Genomic DNA, 22,738 nt, shown 5'->3' with positions numbered 1-22,738 from the left:
CAGCAGACAGTATCACACGTGATAAGATTAGATACAGGACTCAGCTTGCTGACATTGCGGCTCCAGCATTGGACCCAGGAAAGGTAAGAATAATAATTTTGCTTCTTTATGTGTTACTGATTATTTTTGTGTGTTTGTGTTTTTTTACAGGTTCGGTTGTTGGACTTCGGATACGAGGTCTTCAATGACGGCGTTTTTTTTATTCTCAATAAAATGGTTAATGAGGGTTGTGTGTGTTTTTTTATTTCAATAAAATATTTTTTCTATGCGCTTGTATCTTTTTAAACTTTATTATCACCGCCTTAGTAATGGCCGCTGGCTGATTGACAACCTCCATTACTAAGGCAGGGCTTAATGTTAGCTGGTGCAGAGGCCAACACTAACCTCCATTATTACCCCGGTACCCACCACCACCAGGGGTACTGGGAAGAGCCGGGTACGAACCAGTACCCGACCATCTGCAGTGACGGGCAGGCACCGGGGCGGCCGCAGGCTGGTAGTATCAGGCTGGGGAAGGCCAAAAACAGTGGCACCTACCACCCTGGTAATGCTGCCTGCTGCTGCTGTGTTGTATCTGGCTGGTTATTAAAATTGGGGGGGACCCGACATCGTTCTTTCCAATTATTTTTTATTTTTATTTTTTTTAAATGACGTGGGGTCCCCCCATTTTTCATAACCAGCCAGATACAATAAAGCAGCAGCAGCCTAGCATTACCAGGGTGGGAAGGGCCACAGTATCTGGCCTTTCCCCTCCTGATAATACCAGCCTGCGGCCACCCCAGTGGCCGACCATCACTACAGATGGTCAGGTACTGGATCGTACCCGGCTCTTCCCAGCACCCCTGGTGGCGGTGGGTACCGGGGTAATAAAGGGGGTTAGTATTACCCTCTGCACCGGCTAACACTAAGCCCCGCCTTAGCAATGGATGCTGTCAATCAGCCGGCGGCCATTACTAAGGCGGTAGTAATATAGTTTAAAAAAACAAAGACATAGAAAAAATATTTTATTGAAATAAAAAAAAAAATCCACACAACCCTCATTAACCATTTTATTGATAATAAAAAAAAAAGCCGTCATCGAAGTAGTCCTGTAGTCCAACATATTCCAATGACCGAACCTGTAAGAAAACACTCAAAAAAAACAATTAGTAACACATGTGTTAGGCTTAGATACCGGGGCCATGTGTGATACTGTCTGTGGAACCCTGTATCTAAGCCAGTATAAGATTACTGTGTGCTGGGGCCCTGTATCTAAACCTACAGTGTGGTAGGCTTAGGGGAGATTCACACGAGCGTTGCGTTTTTGCGCGCGCAAACAACGCGGCGTTTTGCGAGCGCAAAAACCATTTGACAGCTGCGTGTGTCATGCGTGTCTGATGCGCGGCTGCGTGATTTTCGCGCAGCCGGCATCATAGAGATGAGGCTTGTCGACGCCCGTCACTGTCCAAGGTGCTGAAAGAGCTAACTCTTTCAGCACCCTCGACAGTGAATGCCGAACACAACAGCGATAAACCTGTAAAAAAAAAAGATAAAGTTCCTACTTACCGAGAACTTCCCGGCCGTTGCCTTGGTGACGCGTCCTTGGTGACGCGCCTCTCTTGACATCGGGCCCCACCTCCCTGGATGACGCGGCAGTCCAAGTGACCGCTGCAGCCTGTGATTGGCTGCAGCCTGTGCTTGGCCTGTGATTGGCTGGAGCTGTCACTTGAACTGAAGTGTCATCCCGGGAGGTCGGACTGCAGGAAGGAGACAGGAGTAATCGGTAAGTTAGAACTTCGTTTTTTTACAGGTTCATGTATTTTGGGATCGCAAGTCACTGTCCATGGTGCTGAAACAGTTTAACTCTTTCAGCACCATGCACAGTGAATCTCTCCCGACGTCGCGGACCGGAAATTTTTTTGCTGGGTTCGGCCAAAACGAGTTTGGCCGAACCCGGTGAAGTTTGCCTCGGTTGTCGGGGTTCGCTCCTCGCAAAGACACTCCGTTTGGATGCTTGGAAACAGAAAAGCACGTGGTGCTTTTCTGTTTTCATTCATCCTTTTCACTGCTGTTGCGCGAATCACGCTCGTCCCACGGAAGTGCTTCCGTGTGGTGCGCGTGATTTTCACGCACCCATTGACTTCAATGGGTGCGTGATGCGCGAAATACGCAGAGTTATTGAACCTGTCGCGCTTTTTGCGCAGCAGACAAACGCTGCGCAAAAAGCACGGACTGTCTGTACTGCCCCATAGACTTGTATTGGTCCATGCGTGCCGCGTGAAAACCACGCAGCCCGCACGGACCGAATACACGCTCGTGTGAATCCCCCCTTATATACAGGGCCCAGCAGACTTATATACAGGGCCCAGCAGACAGGTTCACGCATGGGCCATGTATCTAAGCCTACCATGTGATTGGCTTAGATACAGGGCCCAGCAGACAGGATCACACAATCTGTGATCCTGTCTCATGGGCCCCCTAAGCCTGCTACATCGTAGGCTTAGGGGTTGTGCAGTCCCTAAACATTGATGGCCTATCCACAGGATAGGCCATCAATAGCTGTTGTGTCGGGGTCCGTCTCCCGGGACCCGCCAATCAGCTGTTTTGAAGGGGCCGCAGCACTCGTACGAGAACTGCTTCCCCTTCATTTCACTACTTTCTCACACTGTGAATCGCCGACACCGATTCACAGTGTGACCAGAATGAAGTGACCGAAATGAAGGGGCCGCAGCTCTCGTACGAGTGCTGCGGCCCCTTCAAAACAGCTGATTGGCGGGTCCTGGGAGTCGGACCCCGCCAGTCAGGGCTGATCTTACCTTCCTCTTCAGCCGCGGCGGTAGTTCTGTCGTCTCGATGCTGTGCGCGGCGCATAGCGCTGTGACGTCATGCGCTGCGCACAGGACCTGAGTATTTTGTGTGCTCCTGCACAGTTGTCCTTTTTTGTAGGTAGTGCCACACAGCACACAGCCCCCTTGTAGATAGCAACCCCCCCCCCCCTTCCAGTATAGATAGCGCCACTGTAGCTTCCTGAAGAAGCGGAATCCCCATGTGGCCGGGGATTCCGCTTCTGGATCGCTTCTTGATGTCTCTGTCCATATATGGACAGTGACATCAGGGGAAACTCCTGAAGCGGAATTCCCGGTCACAGCGTTGCAGACGCTGTGACCGGGGATTCCACTCCAGGAGAAGCTCCTGTCGTCTGTGTCCATATATGGACAGATACATCAAGAAACTCTCCAGGAGCAGAATTCCCGGCCACATGGGGATTCCGCTCCTTCAGGGAGCTACAGTGGCGCTAGTAGATAGAAGAGCAGGAAGATACCTCCGTGTTCTGCTCTAGTGCCATCGCTACAGCTATAGCAGCCGCAGCGGCTGCTAGCGGCGCCACTGCCCTCATGCCCGGTGTCGCCGCTAGCAGCCGCTATGGCTGCTACAGCGGTATTGACGACAACTGGGTGCAGTTAGTGAGTGGCACCTGACCCGCTGGTAGTTGCAACGGCACTGGGATACACACACCCGCTGGCGCCCCTCTTACAGTGTGGCGGCTGGCGCCCTGTGCAACCGCACTGGTCGAATGTATCTAAGGCTGGCCATGAGCGGAATCCCCGTGTGGTTCGGGATTCTGCTCCTGGACGGAGTGCTTGATGTCTCTGTCCATATATGGAGAATGACATAGGGGGCAACTCCTGAAGCGGAATCCCCGTCGACAGCATTGCCGACGCTGTGACTGGGGATTCCACTCCACGGGAAGCCCCTGACGTCCCTGTCCATAAATGGACAGAGATGTCAGGGGCTTCTCTTGGAGTAGAATCCCCAATGCTGTGACTGTGGATTCCACTCCAGGAGAAGCCCCTGACGTCACTGTCTATAAATGGACGGAGAAGTCAGGGGATTCTTCTGGAGTGGAATCCCTGGTCACAGCGTGGGCAACGCTGTGGACGGGGATTCCGCTTCAGGAGTTGCCCCCAATGTCACTGTCCATATATGGACAGAGACATTAAGTGCTGCATCCAGGAGCGGAATCCCCAGCCACATGGGGGAGCTACAGTGGCGCTATCTACAAGGAGGGGGGATGCTATCTACAATGGGTCTGTGTGGCACTACCTACAAGGATGCTGTGCGGCACTACCTACAAGGATGCTGTGTGGCACAAACTACAGGGGGGGGGTGTGGCACTACCTACAAGCATGCTGTGTGGCACTACCTAGAAGGGGGCTGTGTGGCACTACCTACAAGGGGCTGTGTGGCACTATCTACAGGGGACTGTGTGGCACTATCTACAGGGGACATATGTGAGTGGCGGGCTGATGGTAATTTTACTGTGAGTGGGGGCTGATGGTCACTTTACTGTGCGTGGCGGGCTGATGGTAATTTTATTGTGAGTGGTGGGCTGATGGTCATTTTACTGTGAGTGGGGAGCTGATGGTCATTTTATTGTGAGTGGCGGGCTGATGGTCATTTTACTGTGAGTGGGGAGCTGATGGTCATTTCACTGTGAGTGGGGGGCTGATGGTCATTTTACTGTGAGTGGCGGGCTAATGGTCATTGTTCTGTGAGTGGGGGGGCTGATGCTCTTCAAGTGGTTTCCACCTCTGACCTCCAATTGAAATTAATAGGAGGCAGAAAATACCTGCAGCGCTCTTTTGGAGTTCTTTTTTGCCTGCGGCTTTTGCATTTGCTTCAATGGCTTAAAATAACCACAAAAAAACCCCGTCAAATAACGTAGTAAATTCAAAATGTACACTACCGTTCAAAAGTTTGGGGTCACCCAGACAATTTTGTGTTTTCCATGAAAACTCACACTTATATTTATCAAATGAGTTGCAAAATGACTAGAAAATATAGTCAAGACATTGACAAGGTTAGAAATAATGATTTTTATTTAAAATAATAATTTTCTCCTTCAAACTTTGCTTTTGTCAAAGAATGCTCCATTTGCAGCAATTACAGCATTGCAGACCTTTGGCATTCTAGCTGTTAATTTGCTGAGGTAATCAGGAGAAATTTCACCCCATGCTTCCAGAAGGCCCTCCCACAAGTTGGATTGGCTTGATGGGCACTTCTTGCGTACCATACGGTCAAGCTGCTCCTACAACTACTCTATGGGGTTGAGATCTGGCGACTGCGCTGGCCATTCCATTACAGATAGAATACCAGCTGCCTGCTTCTTCCCTAAATAGTTCTTGCATAATTTGGAGGTGTGCTTTGGGTCATTGTCCTGTTGTCCTGTTGTAGGATGAAATTGGCTCCAATCAAGCGCTGTGCACAGGGTATGGCATGGCGTTGCAAAATGGAGTGATAGCCTTCCTTATTCAAAATCCCTTTTACCTTGTACAAATCTCCCACTTTACCAGCACTAAAGCAACCCCAGACCATCACATTACCTCCACCATGCTTGACAGATGTCGTCAGGCACTCTTCCAGCATCTTTCCAGTTGTTCTGCGTCAAACTTCGATTCGTCTGTCCATAACACTTTTTTCCAATCTTCCTCTGTCCAATGTCTGTGTGCTTTTGCCCATATTAATCTTTTCATTTTATTAGCCAGTCTCAGATATGGCTTATTCTTTGCCACTCTGCCCTGAAGGCCAGCATCCCGGAGTCGCCTCTTCACTGTAGACGTTGACACTGGCGCTTTGCGGGTACTTAATGAAGCTGCCAGTTGAGGACCTGTGAGGCGTCTATTTCTCAAACTAGAGACTCTAATGTACTTGTCTTGTTGCTCAGTTGTGCAGCGGGGCCTCCCACTTCTCTTTCTACTCTGGTTAGAGCCTTATGTGCTGTCCTCTGAAGGGAGTAGTACACACCGTTGTAGGAAATCTTCAGTTTCTTGGCAATTTCTCGCATGGAATAGCCTTCATTTCTAAGAACAAGAATAGACTGTCGAGTTTCACATGAAAGCTCTCTTTTTCTAGCCATTTTGAGAGTTTAATCGAACCCACAAATGTAATGCTCCAGATTCTCAACTAGCTCAAAGGAAGGTCAGTTTTATAGCTCCTCTAAACAGCAAAACTGTTTACAGCGGTGCTAACATAATTGCACAAGTGTTTTCAAGTGTTTTCTAATCATCCATTAGCCTTCTAACACAGTTAGCAAACACAATGTACCATTAGAACACTGGAGTGATAGTTGCTGGAAATGGGCCTCTATACACCTATGTAGATATTGCATTAAAAACCAGACGTTTGCAGCTAGAATAGTCATTTAGCACAGTAACAATGTATAGAGTGTATTTCTGATTAATTTAATGTTATTTTCATTGAAAAAAACTGTGCTTTTCTTTCAAAAATAAGGAAATTTCTAAGTGACCCTAAACTTTTGAATGGTAGTGTACTTCAAAATTCCTGAAATTGTTTTTAACCGTTTTCTGTCTTTTTTTTATTTTTTTTTGGTAGGGATGCCATGAGTAATTTATTTTTTTCCAGGCGTACCTTGAGTCCGTAGAGGTTAGGAAACTCTGTACTAGGCTATAGGATCACGCCGGCCTACGCAAGTATCCCGTCGTGGAGCAGCTCAGTTAGTCGTGGGAACAGGGCCCAGGTGAGTATGATTTTATATTCTTTGGGGTCAAGGGGGAGATGGGGGATATATGGCACTTTCCACAAGGGGGATGTGGGGGGCTGTATGGCACTGTCTACATGCGGGTGGTTGAGGGCTGTATGGCACGATCTACAAGGGGGAGGTGGGAGGATGTATGATACTGTCTACAAGCAGGAGGTGGGGGATTAGGGCACTGTTTACAAGGAGGAGGTGGGGGATTAGGGCACTGTCTACAGGGAGTCTGTTTGGCACAATCTACAGGGGGGCACTATCTATAAGGGGGCACTGTGTGTCACAGCCGGGGGAGGGGGGCATTATACTTTGTGGAGGCCACTAAGCGGACATTATACTGTGTAGGGGCACTACAGGAGGAAATGTACTTTGTGGCACTTAGGGGGCATAATACAGTGTCCTTGAAGGGGTTATAATTTATTATATTATTAAATATTATTATTAAACTGTATGGGGGATCACTGAAGGGGCAGTATACTGTATGTGGGCACTATATAGGGCATTATACTGTGGGGGGGCATTATAATTTTTTATGGGGTATTTTTTTTATGATGGGATGGGGCGCCGAAAGATAATTTCTCATGGGGCGCCATCTATCCTAAGGCCGGCCCTGACTATAGGGGTTAGGCAGGAAAAGCTAAGGTTTTTTTTTGTTGGTAGGAATCAAACTGTACTTGTGTGAGCTATTAGTTAGTGATGGGTAGTTCTTGTAGGCTGGGAAAGATAGATCATCCCTTTTCGAAGGGAGGTGTGTGAGGAAAAAGAGAAATCTTAGTGTAATGCAGGCCATGTATTGGTTGGCATTCCGTGCTCGCCGGCATGCTTCCTCCTCCGGCACGCAAGGACACCAGTGTGCTTCTGCTCCCTGACGTCCCGCTCCTCCTCCCCTATCTGCTGCAGCCGGTTCTATGGTGCCGGTTCTATGTTCTTTCGGAATCTTAAAGGGTCAGCGTGTGCGCGCACTCATTTAGTCTCCAACCAGTCCCAGATGCCCAGTACATACTTAAGGCAGCCTCACTGGTCACCTGACACCTGAGCAATTTTCATTAATGTATTTAGTTTACCTGAGTATTCCAGCCTGTCTACTGCCGGTACTGCCTGTCTTGACCCTCTGCCTGCTTACATCCCTGCACGGTCTCAGTTAGCCCTAACCTCAGACAAACTTTGTCTGGCCTATTGCCTGACTCTACGGTGTACTTCACCATTGTCTCCTGGTCAATTGTGCCAGCTGCTACTTATACCAGGATCACCTCAGGAGGTAGCAACCTGGTGGTTTGCCCGCAGCGAAGTCCAGATCCCTGTACGGGGTTAAAGAGTGAATACCGGGGAGACTACTTAGACAACGCCCTTAGAGGTGGCCCAAAGTCAAATCAGTTAAGTGGCACAGTGGGTTCACAACCCGCTGGTTACTGCACTTATTGTGTGTGGTGTTTATGTCACTATCATGCAAAGAAAGATGCATACATTGGGAAATGCTCCTGATGCTCCATTACATGACATACAGTTGCATATGTCTCCCATTGTAATAAAACATATAGCACAGTATCCTTTTTTTGCAGTGGCCGACTGCAGCAGGCTGTGCTTTCCTATTCAGCAGTAATAAGGAATATCAACACCTAGCAGGTCAATGTATGCCAAAAAGACACACTTTTGGTATTTGTTGGGCACAAAGGGTTCTATGGGCACAGTTGGCGTATGAGCCAGGAACATTTTCTGGAACATGAGCCAAATATACACTCCAAAACAGTATGAACAGAGTATTGCTTGAGCTTCATCTTTCAGGGATTCTCTCCCTGACTAGTCATACTGGGAAGTAATAAATACATTACACATCTGACTACTTGAGTGCATTTGTTCTCCGACAGTGCAAACCAGGTGAAACTATTGAAGCTGGTGGACAGTGTTGTGATCAACATTCCAGTAACAGACCCAGTTGTTTGCTGTCAAACGTATGCCAAGAGGACACTATTTTGGCATACATTTGGCTCATATAATCTTATGGGTATGTTACAGAATACATAGCCCATAAACGTGATGTGAATAGGGACTATGTTTCACAGAGTTCAGTTTGTTAATAAGCAATAAATTAATCAAGTAATTAGTTTCTCAAAGTAAAATAAGTGGAGAAAAGTGAACTTTACTTGCAGTACAATTCTGGATCAATGTGTTAGACAGTTTGATAGAGCCACAAATTCCATTGGACTGAAGGCTCACTGATTTCTGGTAAATGAAAAAAAGAGATACACATTAATATACTTCAATATTTAGAACAATATAAATACAAGGAAAAACATTTCTAATGATCTGAACAAAAACATTTTTGAATGACAATTTTTATTTGTAATCCTTTGTTTTATATGTTTCAAGTTATAACTCACTAGACTGCACATAAGCAACACATTCATTGAGGCCCCATGCACACAACCGTAGAATTTGTCCGTAATTGCGGCCCGTAATTATGGCCGCAATTACAGTCCAATTCACTTTTATTGACCACGGATACCTTCCCGTATATTTGCGGGAAGGTGACCGAGCCGTAGAAAGCTTCCGCAAAAGATAGCACATGTCCTATCTTTTGCTTTTTACGGACTGTGCTCCCATACTTTGTATAGGAGGATGGGCCAAAAATGATTTTGGCTGTCCGCGGCCGCCAGCGGCCTGCCATGCCCGTAATCGTGCACCGTGATTACGGGCACAGCCGTGTGCATGAGGCCTGCCTTCAGTAAATGTAAGAACCAGAATCCCATGCTTGCAGTTACTACCTCCCTAAATTATGTAATCACTCAACTACATTCAAGTTTATTCGAAGGCTAATACAATGATGGCCTATCCTTAGCTTAGACCATCATTGTTGGATCGGTAGGGATCCGACCTCCGAGATCCCCACTGGTTGTCAGAACAAATGGGCTATGGAGCTCCCTGGAGTTAACCCTTAAATGTTTATCTAAGCACGTCGGCTGTTCCGTATGTTTAGCTGTGCCTGGTATTGTAGTCCAACTCCATTCAAGTGTATTCTAAGGATAGGTCATCAATATTTTAGTTCTGAAAAAGCCCTTTAACTTGTATGTGCTTTTATATGTTTAACTCTTTATGGGTTGACTTTATACATTTACATGAATGATCCATAACCTGTGACATTCCAGCACACGTGTTTGATTTGTTCATCAAACTGAGAAGATGAAAATACAGGTGGCCAGGAATAGTAAAACAAATCCCCAAAAATTCTTCAAGTATATAAATGCAAAAAAGCCAAGGTCTGAACATGTAGGACCCCTAGATAGTGGTAATGGGGAGTTGGTCACAGGGGATCAAGAGAAGGCAGAGTTACTAAATGGGTTATTTAGCTCTGTATATACAACAGGAGAAAGAGCAGCTGATGTAGCCGGTGCCAGTGCTGTTAATATATCAGTTGATATACTGAATTGGATAAATGTAGATATGGTCCAAGCTAAATTAAATAAAATAAATGTGCACAAGGCCCCGGGACCAGATGGGATGCACCCTAGAATTCTTAAAGAGCTTAGTTCAGTTATTTCTGTCCCCCTTTTCATAATATTCAGAGATTCTCTAGTGACTGGTATAGTGCCAAGGGACTGGCGCAGGGCAAATGTGGTGCCTATTTTCAAAAAGGGCTCTAGGTCTTCCCCGGGTAATTATAGACCAGTAAGCTTAACATCCATCGTGGGGAAAATGTTTGAGGGGCTATTGAGGAACTATATACAGGATTATGTGACAAAAAATTGTATTATAAGTGACAGCCAGCACGGTTTTACTAAGGACAGAAGTTGTGAAACTAACCTGATCTGTTTTTATGAAGAGGTGAGCAGAAGCCTAGACAGAGGGGCCGCTGTGGATTTAGTGTTTTTGGACTTTGCAAAGGCATTTGACACTGTCCCCCATAGATGCCTAATGGGTAAATTAAGGACTATAGGTTTAGAAAATATAGTTTGTAATTGGATTGAGAATTGGCTCAAGGACCGTATCCAGAGAGTTGTGGCAAATGATTCCTACTCTGAATGGTCCCCGGTAATAAGTGGTGTACCCCAGGGTTCAGTGCTGGGACCACTATTATTCAACGTATTTATTAATGATATAGAGGATGGGATTAATAGCACTATTTCTATTTTTGCAGATGACACCAAGCTATGTAATATAGTTCAGACTATGGAAGATGTTCGTGAATTGCAAGCGGATTTAAACAAACTGTTTGGGCATCTAGTTGGCAAATTAAGTTTAATGTAGATAAATGTAAAGTTATGCATCTGGGTACCAACAACCTGCATGCATCATATGTCCTAGGGGGAGCTACACTGGGGGAGTCACTTGTTGAGAAGGATCTGGGTGTACTTGTAAATCATAAACTAAATAACAGCATGCAGTGTCAATCAGATGCTTCAAAGGCCAGCAGGATATTGTCGTGTATTAAAAGAGGCATGGACTCGCGGGACAGGGATGTAATAATGCCACTTTACAAAGCATTAGTGAGGCCTCATCTAGAATATGCAGTTCAGTTCTGGGCTCCAGTTCATAGAAAGGATGCCCTGGAGTTGGAAAAAATACAAAGAAGAGCAACGAAGCTAATAAGGGGCATGGAGAATCTAAGTTATGAGGAAAGATTAAAAGAATTAAACCTATTTAGCCTTGAAAAAAGACGACTAAGGGGGGACATGATTAATTTATATAAATATATTAATGGCACATAGAAAAAATATGGTTCCATGTAAAACCCCCTCAAAGAACAAGGGGGCACTCCCTCCGTCTGGAGAAAAAAAGGTTCAACCTGCAGAGGCGACAAGCATTCTTTACTATAAGAACTGTGAATCTATGGAATAGTCTACCGCAGGAGCTGGTCACAGCAGGGACAGTAGATGGCTTTAAAAAAGGGTTAGATAACTTCCTAGAACAAAAAAGTATTAGGCTGGGTTCACACGACCATGTTACGTCCGTAATGTACGGAACGTATTTTAGCCGGAAGACCCGGACCGAACACACTGAAGGGGGCCGGGCTCCTAGCATCATAGTGATGTACGACGCTAGGAGTCCCTGCCTCTGCGTGGAACTACTGTCCCGTACTGTAATCATGATTACAGTACGGGACAGTTGTCCTGCAGCGAGGCAGGGACTCCTAGCATCGTACATCACTATGATGCTAGGAGCCCGGCCCCCTGCAGTGTGTTCGGTCCGGGTCTTCCGGACAAAATACGTACCGTACATTACGGACGTAACATGGTCGTGTGAACCCAGCCTCAGCTCCTATGTGTAGAAATTTTTCCCTTCCCTTTTCCCGTCCCTTGGTTGAACTTGATGGACATGTGTCTTTTTTCAGCCGTACTAACTATGTAACTATGTAACTATTTTTAGGCTTTAGAATGTGAATTTTAGATAGAAAACATAATAAATTCATAATAAATTATGACATTAAATCAGGCATATCTCTGCACACTGAGAGGGAACGGACAAAGAGCTAAGAGAGGGAGGAGAGAGGAGAAACCTTTCATACAGACACAAACTTGTAGACTCTGTTCATGGCAATCTGATTGAATGTAGCTTCTACTTATGTATGTCCAGGCAGCAAACTTAGAAGGGTAAAGAGCTGGGCTTAAAATATTTATATATTGTTTTTCAATTAAGAAGCAACAAAACTAGAATAGCAAAAATTCATGTTGTCTCAGCAATATAAAATCTTGTACTCACTACCTCATCAGATGCTTTGTTATTCAACTTTATTGATGATTTTTCCTGTGCTTTGAAAGCTTTGATGGGATTTGAGAGCGCGTGAGTCAGTTCTGTAAAACACAACATTAGAAAGTTCCATTCAGAACCTATATAGTCTAGTGAGGTTGTCAAATATACATTAAGAAATACTGTAACAATGCATAAAAAAAAAATATATATATATATATATATATATAGAAGGGCCTCGTTCAAATCTGTGTTGGAGGCTCCGTTAGGGGCCTCCGTCGCAGATCTAGCCGAGATTACCGAAGTTCACTGGAGACAATAGCGCAGCATGCTGCACAATTGTCTCCAGTAAAACTATGGACACCCCGACAGAAAGCCAATGGAAACAATTAAATTCAATGGGTTCTGTCGGGCGCCGATGGTGTCCGTCATGCAACGGAATAAGTTAAAAAATAGGTCAGGGACAAGTATACTTAAGTAAACTTGAACAGTCCACCAATAGTAAATACCAATAAGTATAAGTGACACATACACTGGTGAGCCTTCGTACCCCTAAAAAAACTTTATTTGGACAATGTAACTATATTACAACGGCTCTCAAGACACCAAGTAATGATAATATGTTATTATGTTATCATAAAGATATAAAAATAATAATACTCCTGTGTAATAAAAACAGAATTCATCACAAATCAACACAAACCTTAAATATACAATTAATAACATCTTAGGCTTCATTCACATCTGCGTTGGGACTCCATTCATGGGTTCCGTCGGACCGTTCTGTCAGGGGATCCCATGAACGCAATCCAATCTGAAACAAACGGAAACCATAGGTTTCCGTTTGCATCACCATTGATTTTAATGGTGACTGATTTGGTGCAAATGGTTTCCGTTTGTCACCGTTATTTAAGGCTTCCGTCGTTTTAAATTGGTGTTTTGAGAGCACGTCTCTAGTTACAAGAATAAGTCAAAGTGCTTTATATTAAATATTGTAAAAACAGCAGTTTTTTTAATATATATTTGTTGGCTCCACTACAAAGGCGTGTCGTCACATGAGTTTGTCAACCACAAGAGAGACTGTTGGTCCAGCAGTGCTTCTAAGGGCAGATATCTACCACATAAGGCACCCAATGATGCACCATATGGCGGCACAAGTAATCCCTGCAGCCCTGTAGTACAGCTCTGCACTGTGAATGAGACCTAATACAGGTAACTTGTAATATCATGTTTTTGAAGAAAGGCATCAAATTCCTCCTATGTTCCTGACAGCAAGCTGTGATTCTGTGATGTGATTCTGTTATTAATAAAAATATATTATGATTTATGCAATTCCCTATTATTTTATGCAAAGTGTTTTCAAACCAGAACACAATGTTTTAATATGGGCTCCTACTTTTCTTTCTTGGAGCATCTTTCTCGGTGTTGACTTTATTCTAAGAACCTATAGTTAAGCTGCTAAAAAAAATAAAAAAATAGAACACAATAATGACATGCTGAATATACCTGCCCATGTATCTGGCACATAGTCTTTCACCTCCACATAGACAAACAGAGATGGCATTGTGAGTGGCATGTTACTTTCACTCCGAAGGCATATATGATGGTATCCTGGTAAAAAAATCAAAGAGACATCATTATAAAACCAAATTGTATGTATGATACTAAATGAGAATACACAATGGGGTAGATATATCAATGTGTCATAAATTAAAAGCTGGCATGATCTGGTCCTGAAAAGAGTGCCATATTTATCATGCAGTTGTGAAATACCAGATTGCTATGATATATGTATAATTCCTTACTTACAGCTCTAGAACATATTTATCAATGTCTAAAGAGATTTTGGCAATGCAGAAGTGAAGCTAATGTGGGCAGGTCAGACCTGGCATGGGGCTTATGTATATTATATAACCGTCATTAGTATTGCATACATTTACGGTTGTAGTATGTTACACACAAAGTAAAGTTAATGACAGTTTTACAGTGCTAGAATTTGACATTCAAGAAACAGTATTGAAAAATCTGCCCCAGTGTTTTCAGGGTAAGACCTCTTGCACATGGCCATATTACGGGTCACGTGTTGTACAGAGCTGTACATGCACTTATGGTGCATGGGGACCTTACTGTACCTCCGTATACCTCTGATTTCATATAAAGGCATACAAAGATTTTTTCCTATTGGAGTACTAACAAATGGGAGAACAGGTCTGTATATATTCTGCATGGTACTGCAGCACATTGGGTCTCTGTGGCTCCATAGCATGGAGCAGCTCTGCTGTTTGCATGAGGCCGAAACCTATCAACAAATCTTAGCAAATATGTATCTACATTTTAAACTGCAAAACTCATACAGCCCCTCTCTTACAACATAGTGAAATTCTGGACATGTTCTCCAGATCTGCCTTTGTACTAGGATTTACATACCAAGATTGTAGCTATTGGTGGGTTGCAAGGGATTTTTCGAAATGATGAGTCAGATCAGGAACCTGTGTTTTTATAATAGTCTATTTGTAAAAGTAGTTTCATAATATGCAAACTCCACCGATCAATAGGTGATCGGCGGAGGTCTGATCACAAGAACACAGGGCCTGCCACACTTGGTATACTGTGGCCCCCATAGCTTTTATCAAACACAGAGCCACCTTCATCAGCTCAGCCCCATTCATTTGAATAGAACATTATAGATAGGTTTATCTGGTAAAAGCTGAAGGGGCTACAGTGGCCTCTTAGTTCTCATGATTAGTGGGCGTCACAGTGGCTGGACCCCTGCACTGATCACATATTGATGGCATGCCTTAGCGATTTGGAAGAAAGGTCCAACGCACCGCCAGTTACATTTTTAATGCTTTATTGTGGAGCAAAAAAGACATAACAGAGACATATCAAGCTGTATAGGAAGGCCTGTGCACCGAAGCGACACTGTTGTGTGCTTTTGTGCTCCACGATAAAGCAGTAAAAATGTAACTGGCCGTGCCTTGGACCTTTCTTGCATGTTAGACTTCTATTGTGAATCTAGGCGGAACCCACCCCGAGTTAGCACGCCTAATGTATACACCATATGCTAGCATTATGCAATCACTATTAAGGAACCACAGAAATAAAAATAAAAAAATATGAGACAACAAAATATTAATAAATACACTTTGTTTTGTCTGCCAAGTATACTTCTTTGCATATGTACTTGCGTGTGAGTGAGTGAAGCTCACATCCTAAAAAAAAAATCACGCATGTTTGAAATAATGTTTTTCATGTTGGTATTAGCAGAACATGTACCTGATCGTATCACATCAATTGGGATGATCCGATGACCAATAAATTTGCCTCCTTCTTCAAATGCTGCAACTCGTAGAGATGCCATCTCTGGCATTAGGATCTAGAAGGTGATAAAGCAAAAGTATTTAACAAACCCATAAGGCTACATTCACACGACAGTGAAAAAAAAAATGGCCATTAAAATCTGATCGACTGTCAGTTTTTCATGGCTGTTTTGCATGTGTCTCCTAGTTTTCATCCATTTCCAGTCCATATGTCCATTTTTAATAGCCATTTGTCATCCGTTTGCCATCCATTTTTCATGGCCGTTAAAAAAAAAGATGGATTTAATTTGTCAGGGTTTTTTTTGTCCCAACGACCTGAAAACACCACAGTGCCCATTTAGATAGTGCCGCAATGTCCCTGTAGATAGTGTCACAGTATCCATTGTAGATAATGCCACCGTGCCCACTGTAGATAGTGCCACAGTGCCCACAAATAAAGTGCCACAGTGCCCACATAAAAGTGTCAGTGCCCAATATAGTGCCACAGTGCCCACATAGTACCACAGTGCCCACATATAAAGTGACAGTGCCCACATAGCGCCACAGTGCCCATTGTAGATAGTGCCACTGTGTCCACATAGTACCACAGTGCCCACATATAAAAGTAACAGTGCCAACATACAAAGTGCCAGAGCCCACATAGTGCCACAGTGCCCATGTAGATAGAGCCACAGTGTCCTCTGTAGATAGTGCCAGACCTCCATACAGTGCCCATGTAGATAGCGCCACCCTTGTAGATAGCACCCCAGCTGTAGATAGCGCCACTGTAGCTCACTGTAGGAGCAGAGTCCCTCTGGCCGGGGATTTCGTTCATAGATGGAGCACCTGACGTCTCTGTCCATATATGGATAGTGATGACAGGGGCTTCCGAGCGGAATCGCCAGCCAGAGCGACGGCAGCGCTCTGGCCGGGTATTCTAAGATACTGAGAAGAACCTAATAGCTGGCAGGTATGTGATTGAATCGAAAAAACTAATGTTTTTCCCAGACTCATAAGTTTCCCAGCTACTAACTAAGTGTAAGTAAGTGTAAGTAAAATGTAACTTTTAATGATAGGCTAATAAAAGGTCCAGGAATAGATAACACAGGGCACAATGAGTTAAAATTTAGCTACAGACAACAAGCACATGCTCTATGTGAACTCTGCTAGACTGTGGCAGGATAGAGTATGATTGATATTGAAGTGTGAATGCTCGCATCAGCAGCTGCAGACTGCTGAACGTATGCTGGTATCACAGAGAACAGTGGTACAAAGGCTAGTATGTTATAGCAGTTAAAATTGTATTAGCCCCCGGGTATTCCGCTTGAGGAGTAGCCCCTGACCTCACTGTCCATATATGGATAGTGACGCCAGGGTCTCCTCCAGGAGGGGAAACCCAGCCAGAGCATTCTTGGCAGGGATTCCGCTCCAGGAGTAACCCCTTGATGTCACTGTCCATATATGGATAGTGATGCCGTGGGCTTCTCCAGGAGCGGAATCCGCCGCTGTGGCCACCGGGGATTCCGCTCCTACAGGGAGTTACAGTGTCGCTATCTACGGGGGTGGGGTTTGCTATCTACTCGAGGGGGGGTCGATACTATGTACAGGGTGGTGCTATCTACATTGGGGTGTTATCTACAGGAGGTGTCAGAGGGATCCCCTGATGCCACGGTCCATATATGTCTTTCCCAAAACAGGAATCCCCGGCCAGAGATATTGCGATGCTCTGGCCAAGTACTCCATAGTTGAAAGCCCTGACTTCAATGTCCATATATGGATCCTGCTGTCAGGGGCTTTGCAGGGTTCAGCAGTCAAAGTAGTGCTGTGTGCGGAGAGTCCACGGCTAGGATCAGTTTTTACCGGCCGTTATATAAGGATTGATTCCTGAAAAACGGCTGGTAAAAACGGATCCATTGAGCTCTATGGATTGATTCTAAAAACTGATCCATTCAGTTGAAAATAGACAAAAATAGCACATGTCCTATTTTTTGATGGCTGGTATTCACAGGTCGTTAAAAAAAAAAAAACGCCCGTGTGAATACACCCATAGAACTTCATTATTCTGAAAACGGCCGTGTGACAGCCGTAAAAAAAAAACTACCATCGCACGGCCGTTTTTCACTGTTCATTGTGAATGTAGCCTAAGTCATATAGATTAGTAGGTTTGCTATAAATATAAATGTGTAGTAATGTCAATGCCAGCATTCTGTTTGCCTTAAAAATCAGGTTTGAAAATATTTTACAGACTGAACATCAAAGCGATTGTTCTCTGTCATTATGTCCTTCTAGGACACATGGAGGGGGACTTCCCTGGTTGGGACACTTTTTTATTATCCAGAGAGCTACTAACAAAAAGTGCATTTCACTCAGGTGGACTTGGCCATGTATTTCATGGTTGCCCATTAATTTAAATGGTCACCATGTACTACTACTACATCTCTGCTGCTGCAGGGTAAATGTGTAGCTGGGCACACCTTCCCCCTGTTGTTCACCGGATGCTTCGGAAACCAGACTTGTGGCAATCAGGTGATCGCTGATCCGGCTTAATTTGAAAAAGTGGTTGTCTAACTGTAAATATATTTAAAAACAACTGAATTATTGCTAATAAATTAAACATAGTTTACATTAAAAGTTGGGATCCCAAGAGTCAATATGTTCTAATGATGGGACTACATAGGTCTCACACTATGGAGAGCTTTCAACAACTAGGGAACCCCAGGAAGAGATCTCAACTACTAGTCCAAGACCAGAAGGCATGCCCTTTAGTTTGTAGTATATAAATGTCACCCCTGCATGTAGAGCATCAAATTGTATCCTCACATTACCTTTTCAAACACAAAAGGCTCTTCTTTCCATACAGGATTTATTGAGTTTGCAGTAGAGGTTAATTTGGTTTTGTATTTGCGCTTGGGATCTCCAGGTAGTCCAAAGAGCTCAACTTCTACATAGGTTTTCACACTCCTGTCACTGAGGAACTGACCCGATATTATCTGAGGAGAGAAGACCTCATCAATAATCTTGTGTTTATGTAGATGCATAATAACAGCTATATCCAGAATGCTTGCCTCCCATGCATTCTCATTGTTCTAGGCGCTAAGCAGTGATATCGTTTTATGACATGTCAATTAGCCTAAATGTGAAATCTGGCAAACCGACGGTAACTTACTGTAATTGCAAGTGTGTTGGCCACAACCACATCAATACGGTCAACTGTAAATGGGTCAAATTGCTTGTCTGCTCGACGCATGAATTCATGTTTTAGTATGTACCCAGTGCTGCCATTGAACTCAAAGATGGCCATGTTCTGCTGCATTGCCATGTCTAGGAACAAAAGTGTATAATAATTACAAATGAATGAATATATCATGTATCATAATAATAATAATTATGAGAATACTATGCCCTCAAACGACAAGGGATCAATCGGGGATATAAAGTCCTAATATTTTTTAAAACTTGATAGGCATGTGTATGTTTTTAATTTTACAAACTAATTGATCACTTCTAACTATAAAGCATTTAATGAAGAACTACAGCTAACCCATGGTTTGGAAGTTAAGCGCCACCATCTGACATCCTGCATTCCAGAACATTTGAGGCATGTAGTTAGATGAATCCATCCTCGTTCCCTTTGGATAAATTCGACTCATTTGTCTCTTATTGTATCTGAATAGATTGTATAGGAAATAAATATCTGCGTTCTGTTTAAGTATTAGTAGTAAGTGATACACTATTCAGCATTATTGTCTGAAAAGTCATGTATTTTTAGTAAATATGTGTTCCTGTGGAAATTACATATTGGCCTTTTTGTAAGGAGTAAAATTAAGGATACTCAATAAACTGTACTGGAAACTTGGTCAGTAGATCGTAGGCTTTAGTTTCCACGAATGAAGAAATGACATAACTTTGATTCTTTTCTGGAGAAAAAAATGAGAATAACTTTGAACACTGTAAGGCTAGATTCACACAACCATCTCCGCTCCTATACATCTAACATGCTCATAGACTTCAGTAGCCAAACTTATGCCAAACGAGAGTCTTTTTGGCATATATTTAGCCCATAAACATCAGTATACTGTTGCCTTAACTATTTCAAAAAGTGCAGTCGACAATGCTTTTCAGTACAATGTTAACCACATGGTATACGTTTCTTTTTTAAATGGCAGATACATGGAACTGTATAGGCATATAGTTGTATATATCTGGGGAATATGTTTGGAAGACCAGTACAAAAGGGTCCCACTTAATGCAATTGCCAAGCCTTATGTGAACCAAGCCCTACTCAAGGCAATAAAGAAGTGACTTTTATAAAGGTTTAAAGAACACGTGCATATAAAGGACAAACTTTAATAATGGTTGTCATAATAAAACAAATTTTTTTTTATCATGTAGTTAGACTGTATAGCTTTATGCATATAAATAATGATATTGTACAGGAGATAACAGTTTCTATATTCAAATCTCTATGTACTTAATGCTAGGAATGTAATTAAAAATAATAAGTGAATACAGATACTATTATCCTATTAACTTATCCTGGTGATATAAAAGACAATCAAGGTAAGGGAAGCACAGTACAGTCAGGTCTACTCTCAGCTATTAGCCCAAACGGCACAATATTTTAATATTTTTTAAATATTGTGCCTTTGGTTAATAAGAGCGATCAAAGATTGCACTGGATACTTATGAGTCTGATGTATTTATGAGGAGAGCGCTCACCCCGCCGCCTCTCCCTGCCCTCACAGCATACACAGCAGTCAGCCATCAATCACTGTGAGAAGAATGGGGGAGCTCTCTTCTAATAGGAGAGCTGACCAGTCCCTGTAATATTCTACCCTTAGATAGAACAGCATATATACAGATGACGGATCCGCTTTAATTTGATCATGAATAAAAATGTTAATTTAATTAACTTTAATATTTTACAATAAATAATTATGGTTTAGAAAGATCTTCTTACGCCCAGAGACTTCAAATGACTCAAATTTTACTGGCTGAATGTAGTTGACTAAACTTGACATCTCTTCATAAGCTGTTGCCTCCTGCCCAGCAGTGCCCTGTACACATGAAAAGTGGTGAAGTAAAAATTGTTAAACTTCATTCAACTAAGGACAACCAATATAATAAATTAATGTTAATCTAATGACACTAATGATAATAACAGAATCTGAAATGTGTGGCACATCCTGAACAAAAGTCAAAGACGTATTTAGCAAAATTGTTTGGGATGATGCCAAGCCTTGAGGCTTGGCATTGTGAATTGATAACAGTTTACCAATCTGGGAAAATTCCGATTGTCACAACTGCCCTGTAACCTACACAAACTCTTCTTGTCCCAAATACCACTACAACTGACTACAAGTGTACCTAAGGATTGGTACTCTTAAAGGGGTTTTATAGGCAGTAAAAATGTATGGCCTATTCTCAGAATAGGCCATCAATTGCTGATGGGTCTGTGTCCGAATCCTGGGACCCCGCTGATCAACTGTTTTGAAGCCTTTTCTCCCACTTTACTTTAATGGGAGAAAAGGCTGACAATACCTATGAATCGCCGCTACATGTGTGTCGAAGATTCACAGCAAGCAAGAAGAAATGAAGGAGAAGCAGGGCTCATACCCCCTTCAAAACAGCTGATCAGTGGGGGTCCTGGGAGTCAGACCCGACTCATCAGTTATTGAAGGCCTATCCTGCGGATAGGCCATCAATTTTTTCTGGCTGGAAAACCCCTAAGCCTTTCCTCTTTGTAGTGGTCATGGATAAAGAAAAAGTTACCTTAGATAATAATAATAATAATAATAATCTTTATTTATATAGCGCCAACATATTACGCAGCACTTTACAATGTAGAGGGAACATGAAAACAATATCAGACATTACATAGTGACAAAGTTCATTTACAATTCAAACCTGGGGAGTGAGGACCCTGCTCGCAAGAGCTTACAATCTATGAGGACATAAGGGAGACACAAAGTGTAATAGTGTTTGTTCTGTACAATGGTCCGGCCATTTTTATACACATGCGGTGGTAACATAAAGCTGCATGAGCCGGTCACCAGCCAGTATCCGTGTATGACGGACATGAAGAGAAGGAGTGTGAGGGAATCTTATTCTGATGACTAATCTAAATGGAGGGCCATGAAAAGGAGTCAGATTAGGGAATTTTATAGGCCTGTCTAAATAGATGTGTTTTCAGGGCACGTTTAAAACTGTGGATATTGGGAATTAATCTGATTGTCTGGGGTAGCACATTCCAGAGGACGGGTGCAGCACGAGAGAAATCCTGGAGACGGTAGTGGGAGGTTCGGATTATGGAGGATTTTAATCTAAGGTCGTTGGCAGAACGTAGAGCCCGAGTAGGGTGGTAGACAGAGATGAGGGAGGAGATGTAAGGAGGTGCAGCACTGTGGAGAGCTTTGTGGGTGAGAGTAATAAGTTTGAATTTTATTCGGAAGGGGATGGGCAACCAGTGCAGTGACTGGCACAGATTAGAGGTGTTGGTGTAGCGGTTGGTCATAAAGATGAGCCTGGCTGCTGCATTGAGGATAGATTGGAGAGGGGAGAGTTTAGTGAGGGGAAGACCGACTAGTAATGAGTTACAGTAGTCAAGACGAGAGTGAATCAGAGCAACAATGAGAGTTTTGGCAGTTTCCTCCGTAAGAAAAGAGCGGATTCTGGAGATGTTTTTTAGGTGAAAATGACAGGAGCGTGAAAGTGATTGTATGTGAGGAGTAAAGGAAAGATCTGAGTCAAAAATAACCCCGAGACAGCGGGCGTGCTGCTTAGGAGTTATGATAGTGCCACACACAGAGATAGAGACATCAGGTTTAGGGAGGTTAGTAGATGGTTGGAACACAAGGAGCTCAGTTTTAGAAAGATTCAGTTTCAGATAGAGAGAGGACATGATGTTAGAGACAGCGGACAGACAATCACTGGTGTTCTGTATTAGAGCAGGGGTGATGTCACGGGAAGAGGTATATAATTGGGTGTCATCAGCGTAGAGATGGTACTGGAAGCCAAATCTGCTGATGGTTTGTCCAATAGGAGCTGTGTAGAGAGAAAAGAGGAGTGGACCTAGGACTGATCCCTGAGGAACCCCGATATCAAGGGGAAGAGGAGAAGAAGTGGAACCAGCAAATGACACACTGAATGAGCGGTCAGAGAGATAGGAGGAAAACCAAGAGAGAGCCGCGTCCTTGAGGCCAATAGAGTGGAGCATGTTAAGTAGGAG

The 22,738-nt window shown here is 43.5% G+C and overlaps 1 protein-coding gene across 1 annotated transcript in view; it reads right to left on the bottom strand.

The window, feature by feature from the left end:
• The window catches only part of PLCB2 (phospholipase C beta 2), a 207,257-nt gene that overhangs the window by 36,059 nt on the left and 148,460 nt on the right, over positions 1-22,738 (bottom strand). Inside the window, exons 16-24 of the mRNA XM_075843498.1 lie at positions 20,471-20,567; positions 19,343-19,427; positions 19,052-19,176; positions 18,677-18,831; positions 18,336-18,500; positions 15,488-15,587; positions 13,718-13,822; positions 12,227-12,315; positions 8,671-8,749 (exon numbers count right to left, since the gene is read on the bottom strand). Coding sequence (XP_075699613.1) covers positions 8,671-8,749; positions 12,227-12,315; positions 13,718-13,822; positions 15,488-15,587; positions 18,336-18,500; positions 18,677-18,831; positions 19,052-19,176; positions 19,343-19,427; positions 20,471-20,567 — 1,000 coding nt within the window. The remainder of the gene's footprint in view (positions 1-8,670; positions 8,750-12,226; positions 12,316-13,717; positions 13,823-15,487; positions 15,588-18,335; positions 18,501-18,676; positions 18,832-19,051; positions 19,177-19,342; positions 19,428-20,470; positions 20,568-22,738) is intronic.

This window comes from Rhinoderma darwinii, chromosome 12 (assembly GCF_050947455.1).
Source record: "Rhinoderma darwinii isolate aRhiDar2 chromosome 12, aRhiDar2.hap1, whole genome shotgun sequence".
NCBI lineage: Eukaryota > Metazoa > Chordata > Amphibia > Anura > Rhinodermatidae > Rhinoderma > Rhinoderma darwinii.
The sequence above is the reverse complement of the archived record's forward strand: the minus strand, read 5'-3'. Positions and strand labels throughout refer to the sequence as shown.